Source organism: Pipistrellus hanaki (assembly GCF_964339955.1).
Source record: "Pipistrellus hanaki genome assembly, chromosome: 1".
Taxonomy (NCBI): domain Eukaryota; kingdom Metazoa; phylum Chordata; class Mammalia; order Chiroptera; family Vespertilionidae; genus Pipistrellus; species Pipistrellus hanaki.
This window is the reverse complement of record NC_140503.1, coordinates 27,980,111-28,003,222: the sequence shown is the minus strand read 5'-3', so window position 1 is coordinate 28,003,222 and position 23,112 is coordinate 27,980,111. Positions and strand designations below refer to the sequence as shown.

The window sequence follows — 23,112 nt, the reverse complement described above, 5'->3', positions numbered from 1 at the left end:
GCTTCTGAATGTCATGCATGAAACTGATCAGAATCACTACAGAAAGAGATTTGATTGGTGAACGCTGGCATGATATATTGTACTATTCAGGCTTCAGAATGGCCACTAGGTAGCTCATATTTGGGGCAGAACAAAATACCACTGAAAAGGCTTTTAACATATAATTGACATTTGAGCCACAGTCCATAAAAGTAATCTAGGAATCTAAAGTTTGACTGCCTACTAAAATGGAAAGCAGAGTTTCATAACATAATACTCATCATCATACCAGGAAAATTTTAGATAAAAAAAATATCAGCAGATACCACAGTGAGATGAGACACAGATATTGGAATTATCTGACAAGGATTTTAAAGAAGCTGTAATAATAAAAATGCTCCACTCCAGTGTTTCCCAAAGTGTGGTACGTGTACCCCCAGGGGTACGGGAAGAGTTTGGTGGGGGTACGCGTTGCACCGGAGTTTGGTGGGGATATGCACTGCACCGTGCTTAGCTGCGCCTAATTATACGTTCTCATGAGTACGAGGGGTGCACAGCATTACGAAAATTATAGAAGGGGTACACAGATGTCAAAAGTTTGGGAAATACTGCAAATTGCAGAGTTGAAACAAATGGAAAAAAATAGGAAGTTTCAGAAAAGAAATAGATACAAGGGAGAAAAAAATGAAAATTTTAGAACTAAAAAATATAATAACCAAGGTAAAAAAAATTGTCTCATAGTAGAATAACTATGACAGAAGAAAGAATTGGTGCCCTTGAAGTTAATCAATAGAAATCATCAAGTCTGATAACAGAGAGACTGAAAGTTGAAAAAAAATAAACATAGCCTTAGGGACCATGGTACCTTTGGGCAATTATAAAATTTTCTTATGTTTGTATCTAGAGTTCCATAAGGAGAATGAGATAAGAGTGAGGATTTGAAGAAATAACTGAAAACTTTCTAATTTATTAGATCATTTAGATATAAATTTAATAAGGAAATAATAGACTTAAATATTATTTGAGGCCAGATTTACTTAATAGATATTTATAGAACATTCCATCCAATACACATTTTTTTCATGTGTACATGGAATATTCTCTAGAATAGATCACATATTATGCCACAAGCAAACCTCAGTAAATTCAAGAAGATTGAAATCATATCAGGCATCTTTTCTAACCACTATGACATTAAACTAGAAATCAACTATAGACAGGAAACTGGAAAACACACAAATATACATGCTCCTAAAAAAAAGCCAATGGATCAAAAGTGAAATCAAACAATAAATCAGAAATTGTCTTGAAATAAATAGAAATGAAAACAACTTCCCAAAATTTATGGGATATAGCAAAAAGCAGGTTAGCAAGGAAGTTCATAGCTGTACAGGCCTATCTCAAGAAACACAAAAAAGTCCCAAATAAACAACCTAATTTTACACCTAGAAGAACTAGAAAAAGAACAACATACCAACAGAAGAAGATAATTAAGATCAGAATGTAAATAAATGAAATAGAAATTAAAAAACAAAATTGAAAAGAACAATGATACTAAGCTGGTTCTTTGAAAGGTTCAACAAAATTGACAAAACTTTAGCCAAACCTATTCAGACAATAATAGAATAAAATGATAAACAAAAGAAGAGTTTACAGCTGACAAAACAGAAATACAAAGAATTATTAAAGAATACTACAAACAATAATATGCCAACAAATTTGACAATCTAAAAGAAATTGATACATTTCTAGAAGCATATAACCTCGTAAGACTGAACCAACAAGAATTAGAAAATATAAACCAGACCCATTAATACCAATGAAACTGAAGTGGTAGTCAAAAAATTCCAAACATACAAAAGTCCCGGACCAGATGCCGTCACAGCTGACAGGCTTTATAAACAATCTATAGGTAACATCACCTTTAGTGATGAAAGACTAAATGCTTTTCCCCTAATATTAGGAATGAGGCAAGGATTACTATTGTACTATCACCACTCTTACTCAACACAGTATTGGAAATTCTATGCAATGCAGTAATATAAGACAAAAGAAAAAAATGGCATATATACTAGGGAAAAAAAAATCCCTATTTGCAGGTAGCATGATTGTCTGTCTACAGGTAAATCCCAAGTAATTTACTAAGCAACAATAACTACATGACAATAAACTCATAAAGCAAATAAGTGAATTTAGCAAAGTCACGAGATATATGATAAGCACGCTAAACCAATCATGTATCAATATGCTAGCAAAAACAATTACCGGTAGGCCCTGGCTGGGTGACTCATTGTGTAGACAAGTGCTATAAGTACCAGTAGTACCACGAAGAATAATAGCATTTTGCAAAACAGTATAAATTACTCTGATTTTTATTTAAAACTAGAGGCCCAATGCACAAAATTCGTGCAAGGGCCTTGGCCCCGGCCCCGTCCACCTCCACCATGGCCAGGGGCCTCTGCTGCCTCTGCCATGGCCCTGCCCGCCCACTGCAGCTTTGTCTAATCAGCGTATTATGTTTTTATTATTAAAGATAACAAAACATCTGCAGCAGCCTCTGCACAGGAGCAAAGTTTCAACCAGGCTTTCTCTGTTGTGTCTGCTATCTTCTTAATCTTTTAAAAAAATTATCTCTATTGTTGAAAGTGTTATAGATGCCCCCCTTTTACCCTCATGACCCCCCCACCCTATCCTTCATCTTTTGATTCTATGTAAAACAGGGCTAGCCATTCTGGAGCTTGCTTTTACTTTTCTCCTTCTTTCCCCTTTCTCCCTTCTTCCTCTTTTCCTGTTCCCCATTTTTTTTTTCTTTCTCCCTCTCCTCCCCATCCCCTTTTCTCATTCCTTTCTTTCCCCTTTCCCATACTTCCTCTTCACCCCTGTTTTTTTTTTTAGAGTATCTGCCATGTCATCCTGTGTTTTGGTTTTGAGGAAGGAGAGCCTACTGGGTCCTGTTAAGTAAAATGATAGTGGAGGAGGTTTCTGAAATTCAACCTTAATTTTTAAGCATGCTAATATTACCAAGTTTGCTCTGGTGTACACATCTGTTGACCCTGGAGTAGAGGAACACCCAAAGATACTATCTCAAAGACCCTGAGTGGAAGAAATGCACCACATTTATTTCTTGCATTCTACTGAATTTGTAGAATTTTTTTTTTTTTGGGGGGGGGCTAAGAGGGTATTAAAATATTCAATAGAGACTTCTAGGCAAAGAGCAAAACAGGCCAATTATTGCAGTACTTACGAAGATAAGCTTTTCTTCTCTGTAACTGTATAGTAACTATCTGTCTTTGCTTCATCTGCCAGGACAACAGTCTGTAAAATATGTATCTTGATATCTTTTCTCCATTAAGTTTTCACACTTAAAGATTTATAAATACCTACATGGAAATGGATTTCCTAAAGCACTTAGTAACTTACTTACTTTGCCACAGCTATTGTGTTGTTCTTACTATTTGCAACCCATTGTTCTCTGCTAGAAGGATGGAAAGGACAACTCCATACCATCTTAACTTTGCTATGAAAATATTCCTGTTTAATATGTTAAGAGACAATAATTTCTGGTCTTGGCTTTTAAAAATAAGAATGCTTTTCAAGGTATGTTTTTTTCATGATTATTAACTATGCCCAGAGTCTTCATTTTAATTACCATGATAGAGTACTTCAGTTCTCTTATTTGTTTTATTACCTTTTCTGCTTTGGTTCTGAAAATAATTTTAGAGAAATAAAATCAGATTGTTTCCAATATGCTTAAAAGGCTTTCACCACTGTTGATGAATCTTTTCTTCATTACCAACATAAAGCTAGATATCGTAATTTTTAAAAACAAATTAAAAATTGTTTAGTCTAGCCAAAGCCGGTTTGGCTCAGTGGTAGGGCGTCGGTCTGCGGACTGAGGGGTCCCGGGTTCGATTCCGGTCAGGGGCATGTGCCTGGGTTGCGGGCACATCCCCGGTGGGGGGTGTGCAGGAGGCAGCTGGTCGATGTTTCTCTCTCATTGACGTTTCTGGCTCTCTATCTCTCTCCCTTCCTCTCTGTAAAAAATCAATAAAATATATTTTAAAAAAATTGTTTAGTCTTATGATTAGATCAGGCAAAGAACATGTTAAAATTTAACTTACCTGGCTCATTCCTTTGTTTATTTCCTTACCTCTCTTTGTTAATAGGAGGTATCTATCTAGGGATTAACTCTTCCCTACGGAAGGAATGTTGTTAGAGAGGAGCTGGAAGGATTCTCAAAGTTCCAGTTTTTAATCCTTAAGTGTAAGTTCTTCAACCATAAAAAGATTAGAAGAACACATAGGGTAAAGCTCCTTGATGTTGGTCTTGGCAGTGATACACACACACACACGCACACACACCAAAAGCACAAGCAACCAAAGCAAAAATCAACAAATGGGACTACATCAAACTGAAAAGCTTCTGCACAGCAAACAAAACAATGAACAAAATGAAAAAGTAACCTATGGAGTGGGAGTAAATAAATATTTGCAAATCATATATCTGATAAGGGGTTAACATCCAGAATATATAAGGAACTTCATAGAAAAAAAATAAAAACACCATAATGAAAATATGGACATAGGAGTAGTCAACAGATTATTAAGCATCAATGAAATGCAAACCACAATGAGATATCACCTTATACTTGTTAGAATGGCCACTATAAAAAAGACAAAAGATAGCAAATTTGTTGAGAATGTGGAGAAAGGGAACTCTCGTGTATTGTTGGTGGGGATTTAAATGGGTACAATCATTATGGAAAAATATAGAAGTTCCTAAAAAAAAACTGAAAAATAGAACTACCATATTATACAGCAATCCCTCTTCTGAGTATATATCCAAAGGAAATGAAATCATTTCTGCATCCCTAGGTTCATTGCAACATTATTTATAATAACCAAGATATGGGATTATATCTTGGTTATTATAAATAATGTGGCATACCACCAATAGATGAATGGATCAAGAAAATGTGTGTATGTGTGTAAGGGAATGTTATTCACCCATAAAATAGAAGAAAATCCTGCTATTTGTGACAACAAAAATGAACCTGGAAGACATTATGCTAAGTCATATAAGACAGAGAGACAAATACTGCATGATCTCACATGTGTAATCTAAATGAGTCAAATTTATAAAGAGTAGCACAGTAGTTTTCAGAGGCAAGGAGGTGGAGGAAATGGGAGGTGTTGGGAGGTGCTGATCAAGGGTACAAGGTTCAGTTATGTGGGATGTGTTCTAGAGATCTAATGTACAGCCTGCTGACTAGTTAATAATACTGTATTACATACTTGAAATTGGCTAAGAGTTGATTTTAAGTATTGTAACAAAAAAAAATTGCATTGTTTTTGTCTGTGTACATGAAGTTCAGTGGAGCTAATAGTTTATTAAACATTTACTACTTGTAAGAGATGCCTGGAAATAGTACATTTAGCTTATTTTGACTAAATTTTTGTTGTTTTTAATTTAGCTTTTTTTGTGCAATGTTTTATATTATAATTACTGGTCAGAGAAATGAGGGAAATTATATTGTGGCTGGAAAATTCTCCTCTGTAGAGGCTTTTATTTGTGTGAATGGAAAATGTAAATAGTCATGGCAAAAGGCTTTATCTATGATTTAATTTAAAAGCCATGGAATCAGTGCCATTTCATAATATTACATCATTAACTTATAATTACTACTAATTTACTAAATGAAAGCAGTGGAAACCTCTAAATCCTAGCAGTGTCAAAGTAATATAATAATGGCTGTTGTTTACTAGTCAATTGAAAATTATTATTATTATTTTTTTTTAGCAAAGTAGAAATTAAGCTGGCTTCCTAATTTGAAACATGTCCAACAGTAAGTTTTGATATTTTAAAGAAAAGAGTAAAACATTTCGACATACTGATGGTACCTTTAGTGAATTAGTAATCATTTAGGTTTAAGAGATGCCGCTTCCCTTAATGTGCCATCTTAGTTAGAGTCAGATTGATTAAATGTACTTCCCAATGTTGATTTATTAGTATAGGACAGTGAGAGACAATATAGCTTTCAGTTCTGTTGAGATAGGGTCATTCTTGGGAACTAACAGTATCAAAAGAAATGCCTCAGAAATTGTTTTTTAAAAAGTACAAAACTGAAAAAAAGGAAACTGAATACAAAGGAACCCTATATTAAGTCCTCACTTTTAAATTCATATACACTATGGTAATATCTTTGTTGCAGAATAATAACTGTAAAAATGTTACATAATACTTAGCTTATAAAGGGCTCATGGTTGGGCCACCTTGTAGCACTAAATACAAAAGATATTGTATTTATCCACTGTGAAATAATGTTTCGTAAAATTATGAGAATAAATGAGATATGTCTGAATTATCTTTGAGCATATACTATGTCATTATTTTAATAGTATCTTTGAGAAGGAAGGATGGGTGAGCAGGGGGCAAAGATTGTGGAAGGAGGTCATTTTTGTCACAATTTAAAATTAACAAATTGAAGCAAAATCACAAAATTGAATTAATAACAAAACCTGAATTAGAGAAAACTGTCTCTCAAGCCTTTCTTTGCAAAGTTCTTTAACTAGAGCATGCTGTCCCAAGTTTGATAAATTTGCCTCATATTTTTAAAACTTTAATAGTCATCACCTTGCAATGAGCAAGAATGTATGTACCTTTTGAGGAGTCTGACTTTAAGAAGACCCTATATACAAAAATCCCATGTTATAAATATGATTTACAAAATTCATAGTTTTACTTTGCTCTTCACTATTTTTTACCCTATGGACGTCCTTTGACTAATGAAAATAGTACTTTTTTCTTAGCATTTTATAAACACAATAAATTATATCTTTCAAGGTTTAGCATAAATGCAGTTTTATTCATAACTCTTTCCAGTACACTTGAAAGTGATTTTTCCTCCCAGTGGAAGTCCATACTATTTCTTAATTTCTTGTTTATCACAATTTTAAAACATTCAAATAGTCTATCATTGTAGCTATTGATACATATGATTTCTTGTTCTATTAGATTATCATCTCCCATGTTTCCTTGTATATATTAAATGTTTAATAAATATTTAATAAATGAGCAAAAGTTTATCCTGGTCAGAGAGTGAAAAAACTCAAGGCAGAAGAAGAGAAAAATGAGTGAGATTCTCTCCCAGTGGACTAAGGGTGCGTGTGTGTGTGTGTGTGTGTGTGTGTGTGTATGTATGTGTTACATTTTCAATCTGTATTTTCCCTTCTTTCACTCCCAAATAAGAATTTAGAATTACTTCCTACTGAGCCTCCTTTTAAAAGGACTATATTGTAATCTATGCACATAACAAGTGTGTGTGTGTGTGTGTGTGTGTGTGTGTGTGTGTGTGTGTGTATAAGAGAGAGAGAAAGGGAGAGAGAGAGAGGAGAGAGAGAAGAGAGTGCCATAAGAGGCAAGGGAGGGGAAAGATAAAAAAGAATCACAATATAGAACAAAATATTATGCCTGCATTCTTGCATAACTGGTAGATAAATATAAAAAGGAGTGTGCATTGGGCACACTAGAAACAAAAACAGATTTTATAAAAAACTAGAGGCCTGGTGCATGAAATTTGTGCATGGGGGGGGGGGGTGTCCCTCAACCCAGCCTGTACCCTCTTCAATTTGGGACATCTCTCTCACAATCCAGGACTGCTGACTCCCAAATGCTCGCCTGCCTGCCTTCCTGATTGCCCCTAAACTACTTCTGCCTGTCAGCCTGATCACCCCCTAATAACTCCCCTGCCAGCCTGATTGATGTCTAACTGCGCCCCTGCCATTCTGTTGGCCCCCAACTTCCCTCCTGTACTGGCCTGGTCCCCCCTAACTGCCCTCCTGTGCAGGCTTGATTGCCCCCAATTGCCCTCCCTTTCAGGCCTGGTCCCTCCCAACTGCTCTCCCCTGCTGGCCATCTGTGTCCACATGGGGGCAGGATCTTTGACCACATGGGGGCAGCCATCTTGTGTGTTGGAGTGATGATCAATCTGCATATTACTCTTTTATTAGATAGGATAGAGGCCTGGTGCATGGGTGGGGGCCAGGTGGTTTGCCCTGAAGGGTGTCCTGGATCAGGGTGGCGATTCCTTGATGCATGGGGCGGCCTGGGCAAGGAGCCTGTGGTGGTTTGCAGGCCAGCCACAGACCCTGGTGACCCAAGCAGAGGCCCTGGATCTGGGATTTATTTATCTTCTATAATTGAACCTTTGTAGCCTTGAGGCCTAGGCCAGCAAGGGCAGGCAGAAAGCTTGGCTTCCTCCATCGCTAGGGAAATCCAAGCCTCCCTCCTGCTCTCTCTGTGGCTACACCCATCTTGTCTTGGTTAATTTGCATACTCACTCCTGATTGGCTGGTGGATGTGGCTTGTGAGTATAGCAGAGTGATGGTTAATTTGCATATTATTCTTTTATTAGATAGGATAGCTACCTATTAAAGCATCATTAAAACTTTTTTTAGTATTGAGGCCCTTCTGTATATTCTTTTTATTGACTTACTGGGGTGACATCCTACCTAATAAAGAGAGAGTATGCAAATTGACCATTCTGCTGTCACAAAGATGGCTGCGCCCACAGTGGAGGCAGGGTTTCCATAACACAAGATGGTGGCACCCACAGAGGAGGCCGAGGGGACCTCAGGCTGTGCCCCCGGCTTGGCAGGGCTTAAAGAGGGACCTCAAGGTCTGCCTCCCCCCCCCTCCCGGTGCTGGCCCAGGTGACCTGAGGCTGCTCCCCCCACCAGGTGTGCTTGACAGGGCCCTGGAGCTGCGCCCCCTGCTTGGCACCAGGCTAGGGGACCTGAGCGTGTGCTGAGGGACCTGAGGCTGCGCCTCCCATCCTGCGGGGCTTCACAGGGGCCCTGAGCTGTGCCCTCCACCTGGCACGGAGCCAGGGGACCTGAGGCCGTGCCCCCCACCCAGCAAGACTTGAAAAGGATGAGGTTGGCTGGGTCTGGATCTCTCCCAATGGGGTTGGGGCTAGCTGGGACTGGGTCTCATGTGATTTTTGAGGCGCCACGGGTGGCTGGGGATTGGACTCTGGGTCACACAGCGTGCCCCAGACTCTGACAGGAGGAAGATTTTCATATACATTTTACTAATTTTCTTTCATCTCGACACTTGTATTATAGAGAAAGGGCAAATGGCAATATTAAAATATTTCCTCTAATTAATCCCCTTTTAATGTGCACAAATTTCATGCACTGGGCCACTAGTTGGTTAATAAAATTATATAGGTTTCAGGTGTATGATTCTGTAATACGATATCTGTATATTGTATTGTGTGTTCACCACCTCAAGTCAAGTCATTCCTTCTATATATTGCTGCTTATGAATGAGACATGCTTTCAAGTTTTTGGCAGACATCAACCAGGGTCAGTGGTAATTGACAAAAACTAGCCTCTTCCCTTTGATACCCATCATACTGTTGTCTGTGTCCATGAGTTTCAGTTTTATATACCACATATTACTAGTAGATTGTCAAATTTAAAAAGTGACAACAGTCAATACAACAATAGCCAAATGGTATGAATGAACCAAAATTATACCTTCTTTTCTCAGATCTGCTGAAAAACATACATTTTTTGGTGTGCTGCAGAATGTTATTAATTAGTTTACCATGAGATGAAAAAGGTTAAAAATCGCTGGTATAGGTTCTGCTTTGATAGAAAAAGCTAGCCTGCATGGCACATTGGAATGTGAAAAATAACCTCTTCTGAAAGTAACCATTGCATATTCCCTTCTCAGCTTTTCCTTCAGAAACATTTTATAGCCTCGCTGTCTTAGCCTTTGTTTTCTAGGGATCTCTTCTTGACAAAACAGATAATATCCTTAGAAAACAGTGATAGGTTTGTGATTTGTTGACTGCTTTCTTCAAGGCTCATATAAATTGAGAACTAGTTACTTTGCTTCTTGCTTTGTGGGAGAGAAGATTCTGTTTCTGAAGGCACCCATTCTTTCTCCTCCCTTTCAGACAAAACGGCTTCAAAAAGTTCTCAGGCTAAGGAGTCCTTGTCAAAACAAATTTTTATTTAAAGACCTTAGATGCTTAGGGATGTTTAGCAGCAACTCATATGAATTATAGCAGAATTAATATATTAGAATGGATAAAAGAAATTCTCAAATTAGCTAAGATCATTTTTACCCATTGTTTGATAGTATTAAGTGTATATTATCCAGATAAAGCTAGATTCTTTGCTTTATAAAATATACTGGATTCAGTCCTGGCTTACATGACTTATGCACTTTCTATTCATCTCAGAGAAAATATAAAAACAGGTAAATGAATCTCCTAATTAAAAAGTAGCATACCACATTCTCAAGACAGTTAAAATAGAACATGTTCTGCATTTTATTGTGAAAATTACTAGTAACTATCAAAATTGGTGGTGTTGTTTTTTAAGTCCCATGACTGACATTTAATAATTTTTTAACTCAGATATCTTTTTACTCAGTGGCTTTACTTCCATAGTGGTTTTGTTCATGACATCTAGAGCTCTGGAGATAGGTGTAATTAGTAGGTATATTATAATTTTTCCTTTAAAATGACTTCTATTTCATCAGGGAAGGGAAGCTCAGAATGCTGAATTGCAGCTGAAATAAATGAACTATTTTACTTCCTTCATAAATATCTCAGTGTACGCAGTTTTGAGTTCAGAGATGATCACACTTGCAGGTTCTGCATGATAGAGAAGTGAAAATAGTATTCGTTTAAATGTTATTGCTTAATTTCACGTTCGTTTTGTGGTGTTTCCCAACTAACTGTTCTTTTTCACTGCCATCTCCCTAGGTGTGCACATAAAATATTCAGTAGATTCTTTGAAATTTGATCTTTAAAGCTCGATTCTTTGCCTTATAAAATATACTGGATCAGTCCTGGCTTATTTGAGTTATGTACTTGTCATCTATGAAGAGAAGTTGCTCTGTACAGCTTATCTTCACCTTGATTTCTCTTCCTCCCTGACAGAATCCCAAGGACTGCAGCAAAGCCAAGAAGCTAGTGTGTAATATCAACAAAGGCTGTGGCTATGGCTGTCAACTCCATCATGTGGTCTACTGCTTCATGATTGCATATGGCACCCAGAGAACACTGATCTTGGAGTCTCAGAATTGGCGTTATGCTACTGGTGGGTGGGAAACTGTGTTTAGACCTGTAAGTGAGACCTGCACAGACCGATATGGCATCTCCACAGGACACTGGTCAGGTAAGATGCCTGATGTCACATTCTCTGGGTTGAACTGCCACATAACCAGATCAATCATTTATACAACTTCATGGCTCATAGTCATCTTATTCTCTGGGTCCATGAATGCTGTACATTATCCAGATAAAATCTAAGATGATATTTTATTTTAAAAGTGTTTCATGACCTATTATAGTTCATTTTTTATGTTTATTTCATCTGGATTTAGCAAAAACACTAAGCTTATTCAAGAAATGCAATTTACTCCTTTGATGATGATGATGATGATGATGATGATGATGATGATAATGATGGTGGTGGTGGTGGTGATATACCTTTCACTTTTTAGAGTGATTCCACACTATTGACTTCAGTTAATTCTCATCATTATCTTGTAAGTTAACATTAACCTGAGGTCTTAAAACTTAGCATGCCTGAGACTCACCTAGAAGGCTTGTTAAAACAGTAGGTCTGGAAAGGACCTGAGAATTTGCATTTCGGACAAAGTTGCCAGACCCAGGGACCAAACTTGTGAACCAGTGAGGCACCTTTATCTCTGTTTTACTGTTGAGGACAGTGAAGCCTAATTTGATTATGCAATTTTACATTTTATTCAGGAAACAAATATTGTGATTAAGGTACTATATTAGGCATTCTAAGATATAAAGATCAATAAGAAATTTCTCTCCTAAGTTCTAGCGAGAATAGAATATATAGTTTCTTATTGCAAGTCTGTTTCTACAATGGTGATCTTTAAACAAGATCTAAAATTGGGCTACCTTTGTAAAAAATACTGCCTTTATTATTTTGTGATTTTGAGCAAATTACTTAACCTAGACCTTAATTTCCTCATCAGTAAAATGACAAGTAATAATTTACTTATCTCTTTGAGTTGTTGTAGAAGTAAATGAAATAATACAAGTGATGTACTTAACACAGCACCTGATATATAAGCTCTGTTAATTGTTAGCTATCATTAATAGCCTTTATTCATTGAACAAATACACATTGAGTGCCTACAATGTGGAAAATACTGAACTAAGTTATTAGGTGAAATGCTGAGCAAGACAATAGACTGTCTCTGCACTCACATTTTGTGGAAAGTTAAACTTTTCAAAAGGCTGAGACATTTCAATTAATATAATTTCTCACTGAGCTGACCACCTTTTTTCACAAGCTAAAACACTAGATGTGGAATAAGGAGCCATGTCATTGGCAAAACGATAACTTTAGTTCCTTTGTTTCTTTTTGCCTGCTTTGGAAAATATCGGATAACTAGTAGCCCTGAGCACGAATCCGTGCACCAGTAGCTCTGTGCAGGGCCTGGCTGCTCCACACCCGCTGCCCAGAGGCTCTCTGCGGCCCAGAGGCCATCCGCGACCTGGTGTGGAATGCTGCCACAGCGACGAAGCAAGCATTCCGCCAAGCTGCTCACACTGCCCACTCTCAGAAGCTGCCCCCGGGACTGGGAGATTCTGGCAAGGCTGAGAGGACTGGGCGCTGCCATCTTGTGGCTATGGGCGCCGCCATCTTTGTGATGGGGTGACGGTTAATTTGCATATTACCCTTTTATTAGATAGGATACATGACACTTCACAGAAATGGTTAGAAGAGCTAATTAGATAATATCTATAAAGTGCTTTAAAAGGTTCTATATGGATTTAGCCGAAACCGGTTTGGCTCAGTGGTAGAGCGTCGGTCTGCGGACTGAAAAGTCCCAGGTTCGACTCCCGTCAAGGGCATGTACATTGGTTGCGGGCACATCCCCAGTAGGGGGTTTGCAGGAAGTGGCTGGTCGATGTTTCTCTCTCATTGACGTTTCTAGCTCTCTATCTCACTCCCTTCCTCTCTGTAAAAAATCAATAAAAGTTTAAAAAAGGTTCTATATGAATTTAAACTCTTATCTTGTGATGTGAGTTTTGTCTTCATTAGGATGATTTTAAGAGCCTTATTCTATGTATCAAAAAGTGAAAAGTTGGCCTCATTAGATTTATCAAATTTAGTGTATAGCTAGGCCTTGCCTGTATGCTACAACTAGTTACTTGGTTTGTTTGATTTTTAATCCCTACAAATTTTGTATGTACAGGATATGAAGATTAAAATGACTTGAATTTAAAACATTCCGAATTTTTCTAATGCTACAATTAAATGGGTTCTAGAAATCATCCTTTATTTATATGGAATCTAAGGCCTAATAGTAAGTTACTTATGCAACTTACAAATAACAGAAATCTGGTTAGTACTCTTGCTTGTACCTACCTCCAGTCTAACTCCTTCCCAGTATACCTTACCTAGCAGAATAATGATCAGAAACATAGAAACTCCTAAATGTTTGGGAACTAAATAAAATGACTAATTGTAATATCTCTACTCTCTTACTTCCCCTATCCTGTAACTTTTTCCAAACCTTTCATATAATTTCCAGTACTGAAAAGTTGTCAGTGGTATTTTACTCTGTCATTTGCAGTTCTTATGATTAAAGAAGTTATTTTATCATGGTAGTACAGGATTATAAGTTTAATTAAATAGATCTTTCCTTTATTACTTTAGGTATTGTATATATACCTAAAATCATATATTTTTCTTCATGCCAGTCAATTAAACTGCCTTTTGGACACAATTAATTAAACTACTGATTATTTTCAATATGCTTGCAGAACAGATCTTAACTAAAATAAGTTAGATGATAATCTTGGATCTAAAAGAAGGAAGAGATTTATGTTTGAGCATAGCAAAGTATGGTTGCAATCCACTTCTGTTTCTGTTTATATACATTTCTAGATTTAGAGAAACAAATGAAATTTAATAAGGCCTTTGACATTAATTCTTTAGTTAACCATACATCAGTTGTATCTGTTATTGTTCTGACTTGTACAGAGAATCTTGGGATATTTCCCCTGGCACAACTGTCATGAAATTATTATTGTTCATACATATTTGACATGATGTGCCTGAAGGTGGAATTTAATGTTCAATTCCTGTTTAAATCTGTCACCAGTACAGGAATTAGTATGCACATCTGATTATTTCAGTAGCTAAATCCTACCTTAAAGGTGGAGTTCTGTTTTTCTTCTTCCTTATTTTATATTTGTATATGAAACCATATCCTATATAATAATGTGGTTAAGTGAAGCAAAATATTAAAAATTATGCTTTCCATTAAAAATTATCATAATCTCTCCCATCATGTATATTGATGTTTATTCTAACGTTGCTGATAAATTAGTCAATTTAATTTCTTATATTAAAATTGTTTCCTAAACCTAAATTAACTATATATAACAGATGTAATTCTTCCTAATAGATTACTTATGATAATTCAGAATGGGAATCTTGGTATTTAATTGTTTGAAGTATCTTCCAACAGTTACTGATTTGTTTAAAGTGTATTGACTGTTGTAGGCTATGTATGAGGACCAGCTTCCGAAATGCTTTTATAGTTGATAAAAATACTCTTGAATAGATGATTTGGCAATAGAGAACCTCAACCATTTAAACTTAATTTTCTACTGTTGCTTTGCTTTCTTTTTTAATTATAAAAATTGAACATTTACTAAAATTAGAAATTAAACCACTTTGGCTATTTTGTATTTCCTTCTTTATCTTTTCCCCACTGTCTTAATAAATATGTAATAAATTGAACTGAATTACTTAATTTGATAGTTCTAATTGAAAAACTTTCTTTTAAATGAAAATAATAAGTAGTAAGAAACAGTGTTTGTAGATATGATAAAATCTAATGCCCTCGAAGTGTCTGATTTAAATACCTGTTTAGGTAAATTGTCATTTGCTAGAGTAGTTATCTAAACTGGATGGTTACTTTTTCTCCATACCTCTTTTTAAAAAACTTTTGCTCAAAGAGTTTTATTTGGAATCTGTATATGGAGGAAGCCTTAAAATAATAAATTTAGAAAAGAACGTGCTGTGTGCCAGGCACCATGCTGAGCTACATGAAGAAGAGAGGCACAGTCCCTGTCCTGTCAGGAGCAGGCTATCAGGGAAGGCAGGCAGCTGAGTGAACAATTAACATATATTGAGATATGGGTAAATTGATTGTATTCTATCAATAAATTTAGTTAAATCCATCCCCTCACAGGGTTGTACATTTTTTTCTCACAATGAGAATTTTTAAAATTTGCTCTTAGCAACTTTAAATTTATAATACAGTATTGTTAACTATAGTCACCATGCTGTACATTATATCCCCAGATAAAAGGGGATAAATTATACCATATCAGTTGAACAATATTCTGAACACCAAAAATAAAAGCAGGGAAGCATAAAGGTTCCAGAATTTTATAGTTTTTGCAGGACAGCATTCATTGTATGAGTAATAAATGTTATGTTTATATTCATGACAGTTTTAAAAATCTGATAATAGCTGGGCTACATGAAATTTATAATACAGTTTTAAAAATCTGATACTTTTTATTTATTTATTTTTAAAATATATTTTATTGATTTTTCACAGAGAGGAAGGGAGAAGATAGAGAGCTAGAAACATCGATGAGAGAGATACATCGACCAGCTGCCTCCTGCACACCCCCCACTGGGGATATGTCCACAACCAATGTACATGCCCTTGACCGGAATCGAACCTGGGACCTTTCAATCCGCAGGCCGACGCTCTATCCACTGAGCCAAACCGGTTTCAGCAATAGCTTTTAAATACTTTTTAAAATGTCATCCTATCCTATATAATAAATCTGGTATGCTAAGTATCCGACTGCTCATTTGACTGGTCACTATGATGCTAACTGACCACCAGGGGGCAGATGCTCTGACCAGTAGGCTAGCTTGCTGTTAGGGTCCAGCCAATCTAGACTGGGTGAGACAGACTACCCTACAGCCTTCCTAAGGTCCCTCCCTGGCCCTGATCGTGCACTGGTGGGGTCCCTCTGCCTGACCTATGCTCTCTCTCAATCCGGGATCCCTCGGAGGATATCTGAGAGCCGGTTTTGGCCTGGTCCTTGCAGATCAGGCCGAGGGACCCACATGGTGCATGAATCCATGCACTGGGCCTCTAGTTAATTATAATATGTAATTATTGAACTAATTGATGTATATAAGAACAAATGAAAAACAAAGAACAGATCATTGTTCTGTGGTCTGCTGTGCATATGTAATTTAAATTATGCTTCTCTTTTGATTAAATGAAATCTCTTTTTTGACATTTTTCTTAATCTAAAAAGAAATAAACATTACTGATAAATAGTAATTTTAATTTCAGTGATTTTATATGAAATGGCTATGACTTTTAATAAAAATATATATTTAATGGCATTTTCAGTTGTTTAAAAAAAAACAACCTAATATATGTCTTTCTGTAATATGCCCTTAGCTATTTATTATGTATGCTCCTCTATTAAAGTAATGGAATTGGCTATGAAATTGAGTAAAAATGGAGTGGCCACAGAGGCATAAGAAAACACTTCTGTGCATTTGCCACACCATTTTTTTAAAAAAAGTTTTTATTGATTTCATTGACAGGAAAGAGGAGGGAGAGAGGGATAGAAACATCAATGATGAGAGAAAATCACTGATTGACTGCCTGACTGCCTCATGCACATTCCCTACTGGGATCAAGCCTGTAACCGGGCATGTGCCCTGACCGGAATTAAACTGTGACTTCCTGGTTTATTAGTCAATAGTTAACCACTGCTCCAAAATGGCCAGGTGACACACCATTTCTTAAAGACCATCTTGTAGTTCTGTCTCTCGGAAATAAATTGCCTGGGTCTTTAGAATATGCTGAGCAGATTAAAGAAAAGGTCAGGGAGAGAATCATTTGGAGAAGGTTTGAATGCAGTCTTTGCATTGTGGCTAAAACTCTCTAGCCATGCCATTCTTTAAAAATAACGGGGAAAGAAATCATTCTACAGCTTTGTTTTGGAATTACCTGTTGTCAAGGACAAACTAGCATTTTAAAGCTATTGCTTTTTTAAGTAAAATATAGCATGTTGTTATTCAGTTTTGTGTTTAAATTAACACAATTCTATTTTTTCCCCCCTGGGTACTACAGGTAAGAGATACTAACAAAAAGGACTGTTCTATTTGTGGATTTTTTTTTAAGGGCCATTGCTTCTTTCTCTGTCTTTATTCCACTCTATGTTTAGGTTAGTGACCAGAAATAAGGAAGGAAATGCTCAGACTTTTTTATTTCCTTACTTGTTATTTTACAATCTCTTTTGTGATTAGAATGTGGGACAACACTTTTTTACAACTGCCACTCAATATCCCAATTCATACAGAGATTTGGACACATTTTTCTTTAGCAGCACTAATGGAGGAATTCTCTTTTTCCCAGTGGCCAACCAATATAACAGTAAAAATGATACTGTTCTCTGTCTCCAAAATTAATTAAAAGAGATTCTCCAAAATTAATTAAAACAGATGTAATTGTAGATAATTTCTTCATTTTGAATAGTTTTATGCCCATGCTATGGTAACTTGACCCAGGTTATTGATATGATGTGCAGAGGCTACAGTCCATGAATAAAACACACCTCAAGAAATAGTGTTTTGTTGCATGATGGCGTATAGCTTTAACCACCAGCAAGCTTGCCCTTTTTGACAGCTGGCTTTATTTAGCATTTTAAAAATTGCATGCTATTTGCCTCTGGTGCTTGGCATTCTTCAATTAAAATTGTAAATGTTTTCTTATCATCCCCTAACAGAAATCTCACTTATGCCCTGAATCTAGCCTGAGACACCTATTCTTGGAGCCTTTTTTTTTTTTTTTTTTTTTTTTTTTTAGTTCAATATGAAGTGTATTTCTGTGCCATGTCATGCTAGAATGAAAGAAAGCACATATCATTATGTTGGAATCTGATCACTACTTATATGGGCTTAAGTGAAAGTTTGAGGCCTATTAAGGATATGAGATATTATTACATGAAAGCCATTTCAATAAATATTGTATTAACTAGAAGCCCGGTGCACGAAATTCATGCATAGGTGTGTGTGTGTGTCCCTCAGCCCAGTCTGCACCCTCTCCAATCTGGGACCCCTCAAGGGATGTCCAACTGGTGGGATTGGACCTAGTCAGACATCCTACTCACAATCCAGGACTGCTGGCTCCCAACTGCTCACCTGCCTCCCTTCCTGATTGCCCCTAACTGCTTCTGCCTGCCAGCCTGATCACTCCCTAATCACTCCCCTGCCAGCCTGATTGATGCCTTACTGCTCCCCTGCCAGCCTAATTGCCCCTAACTTTCCTCCCCTGCAGTCTAGTTCCCCCCAACTGCTCTCCTGTGAAGGCCTGGGTCCCTCCCAACTGCCCTTCCCTGCAGGCCTTGTCGCCCCCAACTTCCCTCCTCTGTCAGCCTGTTCACCCCTAACTGCCCTCCCCTGCAGGTTTGATCACCCCGAACTGCCCTCCCTTGCAAGGTCTGGTCCCTCCCAACTGCCCTCCCCTGCTGGCCATCTTGTGGTGGCCATCTTGTGTCCATATGTGGACAGCCATCTAGTGTGTTGGAGTGATGGTCAATTTGCAAATTACTCTTTTATTAGATAGGTTAGAGGCCTGGTGCATGGGTGGGGAACGGCTGGTTTTCCCTGAAGGGTGTCCCAGGTCAGGGTGGGGGTTCCCTTGGGGCATGGGGCGGCCTGGGCAAGGGGCCTGTGGTGGTTTGTAGGTTGGCCATGCCCCCCGGCGACCCAAGCGGAGGCCCTGGTATCTGGGATTTATTTATCTTCTACAATTGAAACTTTGCAGCCTTGAGTGGAGGTTAGGGCAGGCAGAAAGCTTGGCCTCCTCCATCGCCGGGAAAACCTAAGCCTACTTCCTGCTCTCTCCAGCTCCATGACTGCTGCCATTTTTGTTGGGATTTATTTATCTTCTATAATTGAAACTTTGCAGCCTTGCTTGGAGTCCAAGGCTGGCTAGTGTGTGCGGGAAGCTTGGCTTCCTCCATTGCTGGGAAAACACAAGCCTCTTGCTCACTCTGTGGCCACAGCCATCTTGGTTGGGTTAATTTTCATACACACTCCTGGGTGGCTGGTGGCATGGCTGGTGGGTGTAACAGAGGTATAGTCAATTTGCATATTACTCTTTTGTTAGATGGGATTTATTAATTTTAAGAGTTTTTATTTTGTTAACAACAATTTGGAGATAATATATAAGGAAAGAGGCTTCATATGTCACTTTGATTTCTTTTAAGCCCTAAAATTCCACCAATTAGCAAAGAGTAAGAAACTGTTATGAGGGCAAATTTAATGTATCTGTTTGCCATAAAAGAAAGAGGATTTTATAAAGGCTATACTTCCATTTATATCGAATTAAGGCCGAAAAACTGGTTTGGCTCAGTGGAGAGCATCGGCCTGCGGACTAGAAGGTCTTGGGTTCGATTCCAGTCAAGGGCATCTACCTTGGTTGTGGGCACATCCCCAATAGGGGGTGTGCAAGAGGCAGCTGATCGATGATTCTCTCTCATCGATGTTTCTAACTAGACTCTATCCCTCTCTCTTCCTCTTTGTGAAAAATCAATAAAATATATTTTTTAAAAAAGAAATATGTCGAATTAAGGTCTTCATATCAATATTGACCAGAAAACTCTTACAGTTGTGTACTTAAAAATATCTACATTGAAGTAGAAATTAAATACATTCAGATAGAACAAGTTTCTTACCAGGGGAAGAGGTATCAGGTAACCTGTGACTCATGCTCTATTGAATGTAAGCTATTTTTCCAAATACTAGTAGCCTTATAGTTGGACTGAAAAACCCTTTGATTCCATAGAAAACTCTCTTTGTGTTTCTAATTTGTGATCAACTTGGCCTTTGTTGGTTGGTTAAAGGTTTCATTGGAACCCTTTCTTGGCCTAGCTCCCTCTTTGGTCAAAGGAAACACCTTATCTTTTGCCATTATTAATAATTTTTACAAGTTTCTATGGTATTTTTTCAAAAATTTTAAAGACTGTCCTACAAAATAACTCTGTAGGGTGGATAGCATGATATTTAATTAATGTATGACAAGAAAAGAAGGATTACAGATGTATTAACTAGACAGTGGTGTCAGAGATCACAAGTTTCCAGATTTAATTTCATCTGGATCATATTGTCATTCTGTTTGGCATAATTATTTTAAGGTATTTTTTTTAAAGATATAAAACAATGACTACCTATTGCTAAAAATAACCAAAAAGTGTAGAAAATGTAACAAAGAAAATAAAAATACTTTAAATATATGTGTATGTCTATTAAGTTTTTTTTTGAATGCATGTATTTTTTAATTAATATGCTTTATTTCTTAGAGCAATGCTAGATTCACAGAAAAATTTATTAGAAAGTACAGTGTGCCCTGGCCAGGTAGCTAAGTTGGTTAGAGTGTTGTCCTGATATGCCAAGGTTGCTAGTTTGATTTCCCCCTCAGGGCACAGATAAGACTAAACCAATCAAGGCATAAATAAGAGAAACAGCAGATCCTTGTTTTTGTTTGTTTGTTTGTTTGTTTTTCTTCTCTCTCTCTCAAAATCAGGAAATAAAAATTTAAGAAAAGAGAGAACAGTGTTACCATATGCTCATATGCTCCCTCCTCCTCTTCTTCCTTCTCCCCTCCTTCTCTATGACCCAGTCCCCCTATTATTAACATTTTCATTAGTGTGGTACATTTGTTACAATTAATGAACTGATATTGATTCATTATTATTAACTAAAGTCCATAGTTTACCACTAGGATTCAGTCTTTGTGTTACATAGTCCTAAGGGTTTTGCCAAATACATAATTTTAAGTGTCCACCATTACATAATCATACAGTATAGTTTCACAGCACTAAAATTCTCCTGTGTTCACCCCTATTAACTTTCTGCTTCCCTCTACCTGTAGCAATCACTAATCTTTTTTTTGTCTCCATAATTTTGCATTTTCCAAAATGTCATATAGTTCAAATCATGCATTATGAAATCTTTTTTGACTGACTGCTTTAAAAAAAAAAAAAGTTCCTCTGTGTCTTACTCTGGCTTGACAGCTCATTTCCTTTTATTGCTGAATAATATTGAGTCTTATGGATGTGTCACAGTTTGTGTAACCATTTACCTATTGAGGGACATCTTGGTTGCTTCCAGTTTTTAGCAATTATGAATAAAAACTGGTATAAACATTAATGTTTTTGCATGAACATATGTTTTCAACTCATTTCCGTTAATCCTTAAGAGGTGATTGCTGGGTTTTATGGGAAGATTATGTTTAGCTATATAAGAAATTGCCAAACTGTCCTCCAAAGGGGCTGTCCTAGTCCGCTTGGGCTGCCATACACTGGATGGCTTAACAGGCATTATTTTTCAGTTCTAGAGGCTAGAAGTTCAAAATGAGAGTGCCAGCAGGTTCGGTTCTTGGTGAGTGCCTTTCCTGGCTTGCAGGATGCCTCTTGCTGTATCCACACTTGAGAGAGTGAGGAAGCTCTGGAATCTCTTCCTCTTTAAGGGCACTATGCCCATCATGACCTCAGCTCAACCTAATTACCTTCCAAAGGCCCCTCCTCCCAATGGCATCACATGGGGGATTAGAGTTCCACATAAAAATTTGGGAAGGATACAAATATTCAGTTCATAATAATAGCTATACCATTTTGCATTTGCATCAGCAATGAATGAAAGTTCCTGTTGCTCAATATCCTTCCCAGCATTCCATGTTGCCACTCAGTGTTTTAGGTTTTAGCCATTCTAATAGGCATGTAGCTGTATCCTGTTTTAATTTGTAATGTGCTAATGATCTATAATGTTAATCATCATAAGCTTATTCACTGTCTGTATGAATTGGTGAGTTGTCTGTTCATCTTTTGCCACATTACAATAGGGTTCTTTGTTTTCTTATTGTTGAGTTTTAAGAGATCTTTTTATATTTGAATATAAATCCTTTAGCAGATATGTTGATACTGATTCTTTCCTTGGTCATGTTTAGCCTACTGATAAGTCCATCAAAGGCATTCTTCATTTCTGTTACAGTGTTTTTTTATTTCTAGCACTTAGTTTTGATTCTTTAGTAGAGTGTCCATCTCTTTTCCTTACTCATCTTTTGTTGCATATTTTCCACTTTTCATATTAATCATAGTTCTTTTCAATTCCCAGACTGTTAATTCCAAAATATCTGCCATATTTGAGACTGGATCTAATGGTTGCTTTGTTCCTTCAATCTATTTTTTTTATTTATCATTTAGCATATCTTGTAATTTTGTTGTTGAAAGCTGGACTTGCTGTATCTGCTAAGAAGAAACTGAAGTAGATAGGCCTTTATTTTCACATTTATTTTTATCTGGCTAGGAGGTAGGCTGTGTTAACTGATAGCTCTAACCGTGGTGTCAGATGCTAAGTTTTCTTTTAGTATCTTTTTTATTGCACTGTTGTTTTTAGATTTTCTTGAAGATTTTTTAAATAGGCAGTTCTTTTAGCTGTACTCCTTTGTTACTACTCAGTAGCCTATATTGATAAGGTGATAGAGTATGTGGGAAGGGAAGTATTAGGGGTCTGTCTTTTAGAAAACCTGAGGTTGGTATATGCCTTCTCCCAGATTGCTAGGGTTTGGTAAAACCTCTTCAGTAGGTTAGGCTCTGGTAAAACAGTTTTCCTTGAAGGCAGGTCTTACAGAGATGTCTGTTGCAAATATACTGAGCTAATATGTGAAAATTAATCTGAAAATGAAAAAATACAATATGTTTTATTATAATTATAATAATGATCACAAACAGCAATAACAAGGGATATGAGAATATTAGTTTTAAATAACATTTTTGTATATTATGTTATATAAATATCCTTAGTGATATTCTTATAAATTATTTTCATTATTTATTTTAAGTTAATATACTATAATGTGAAACAAATAAAATTCTGAAAGGAAGGATAAACTTTGTTCTAGCAATAAATAAAACATGCCCAGCATAATTTTCAGTTTCATCAGGCTCAGTACACCATGTAAAAATTAACTATAAATTCTGATATTTAATAACTAAAGTATATT

At 36.8% G+C, this 23,112-nt stretch overlaps 1 protein-coding gene across 5 annotated transcripts in view; it reads left to right on the top strand.

The window, feature by feature from the left end:
- The window catches only part of FUT8 (fucosyltransferase 8), a 175,245-nt gene that overhangs the window by 121,485 nt on the left and 30,648 nt on the right, over positions 1 to 23,112 (top strand). For all 5 annotated transcript variants that reach the window (XM_084866731.1, XM_084866732.1, XM_084866730.1 and 2 more), the window contains one exon: positions 10,940 to 11,177. In XM_084866731.1, the coding sequence (XP_084722857.1) occupies positions 10,940 to 11,177 (238 nt within the window). The remainder of the gene's footprint in view (positions 1 to 10,939; positions 11,178 to 23,112) is intronic.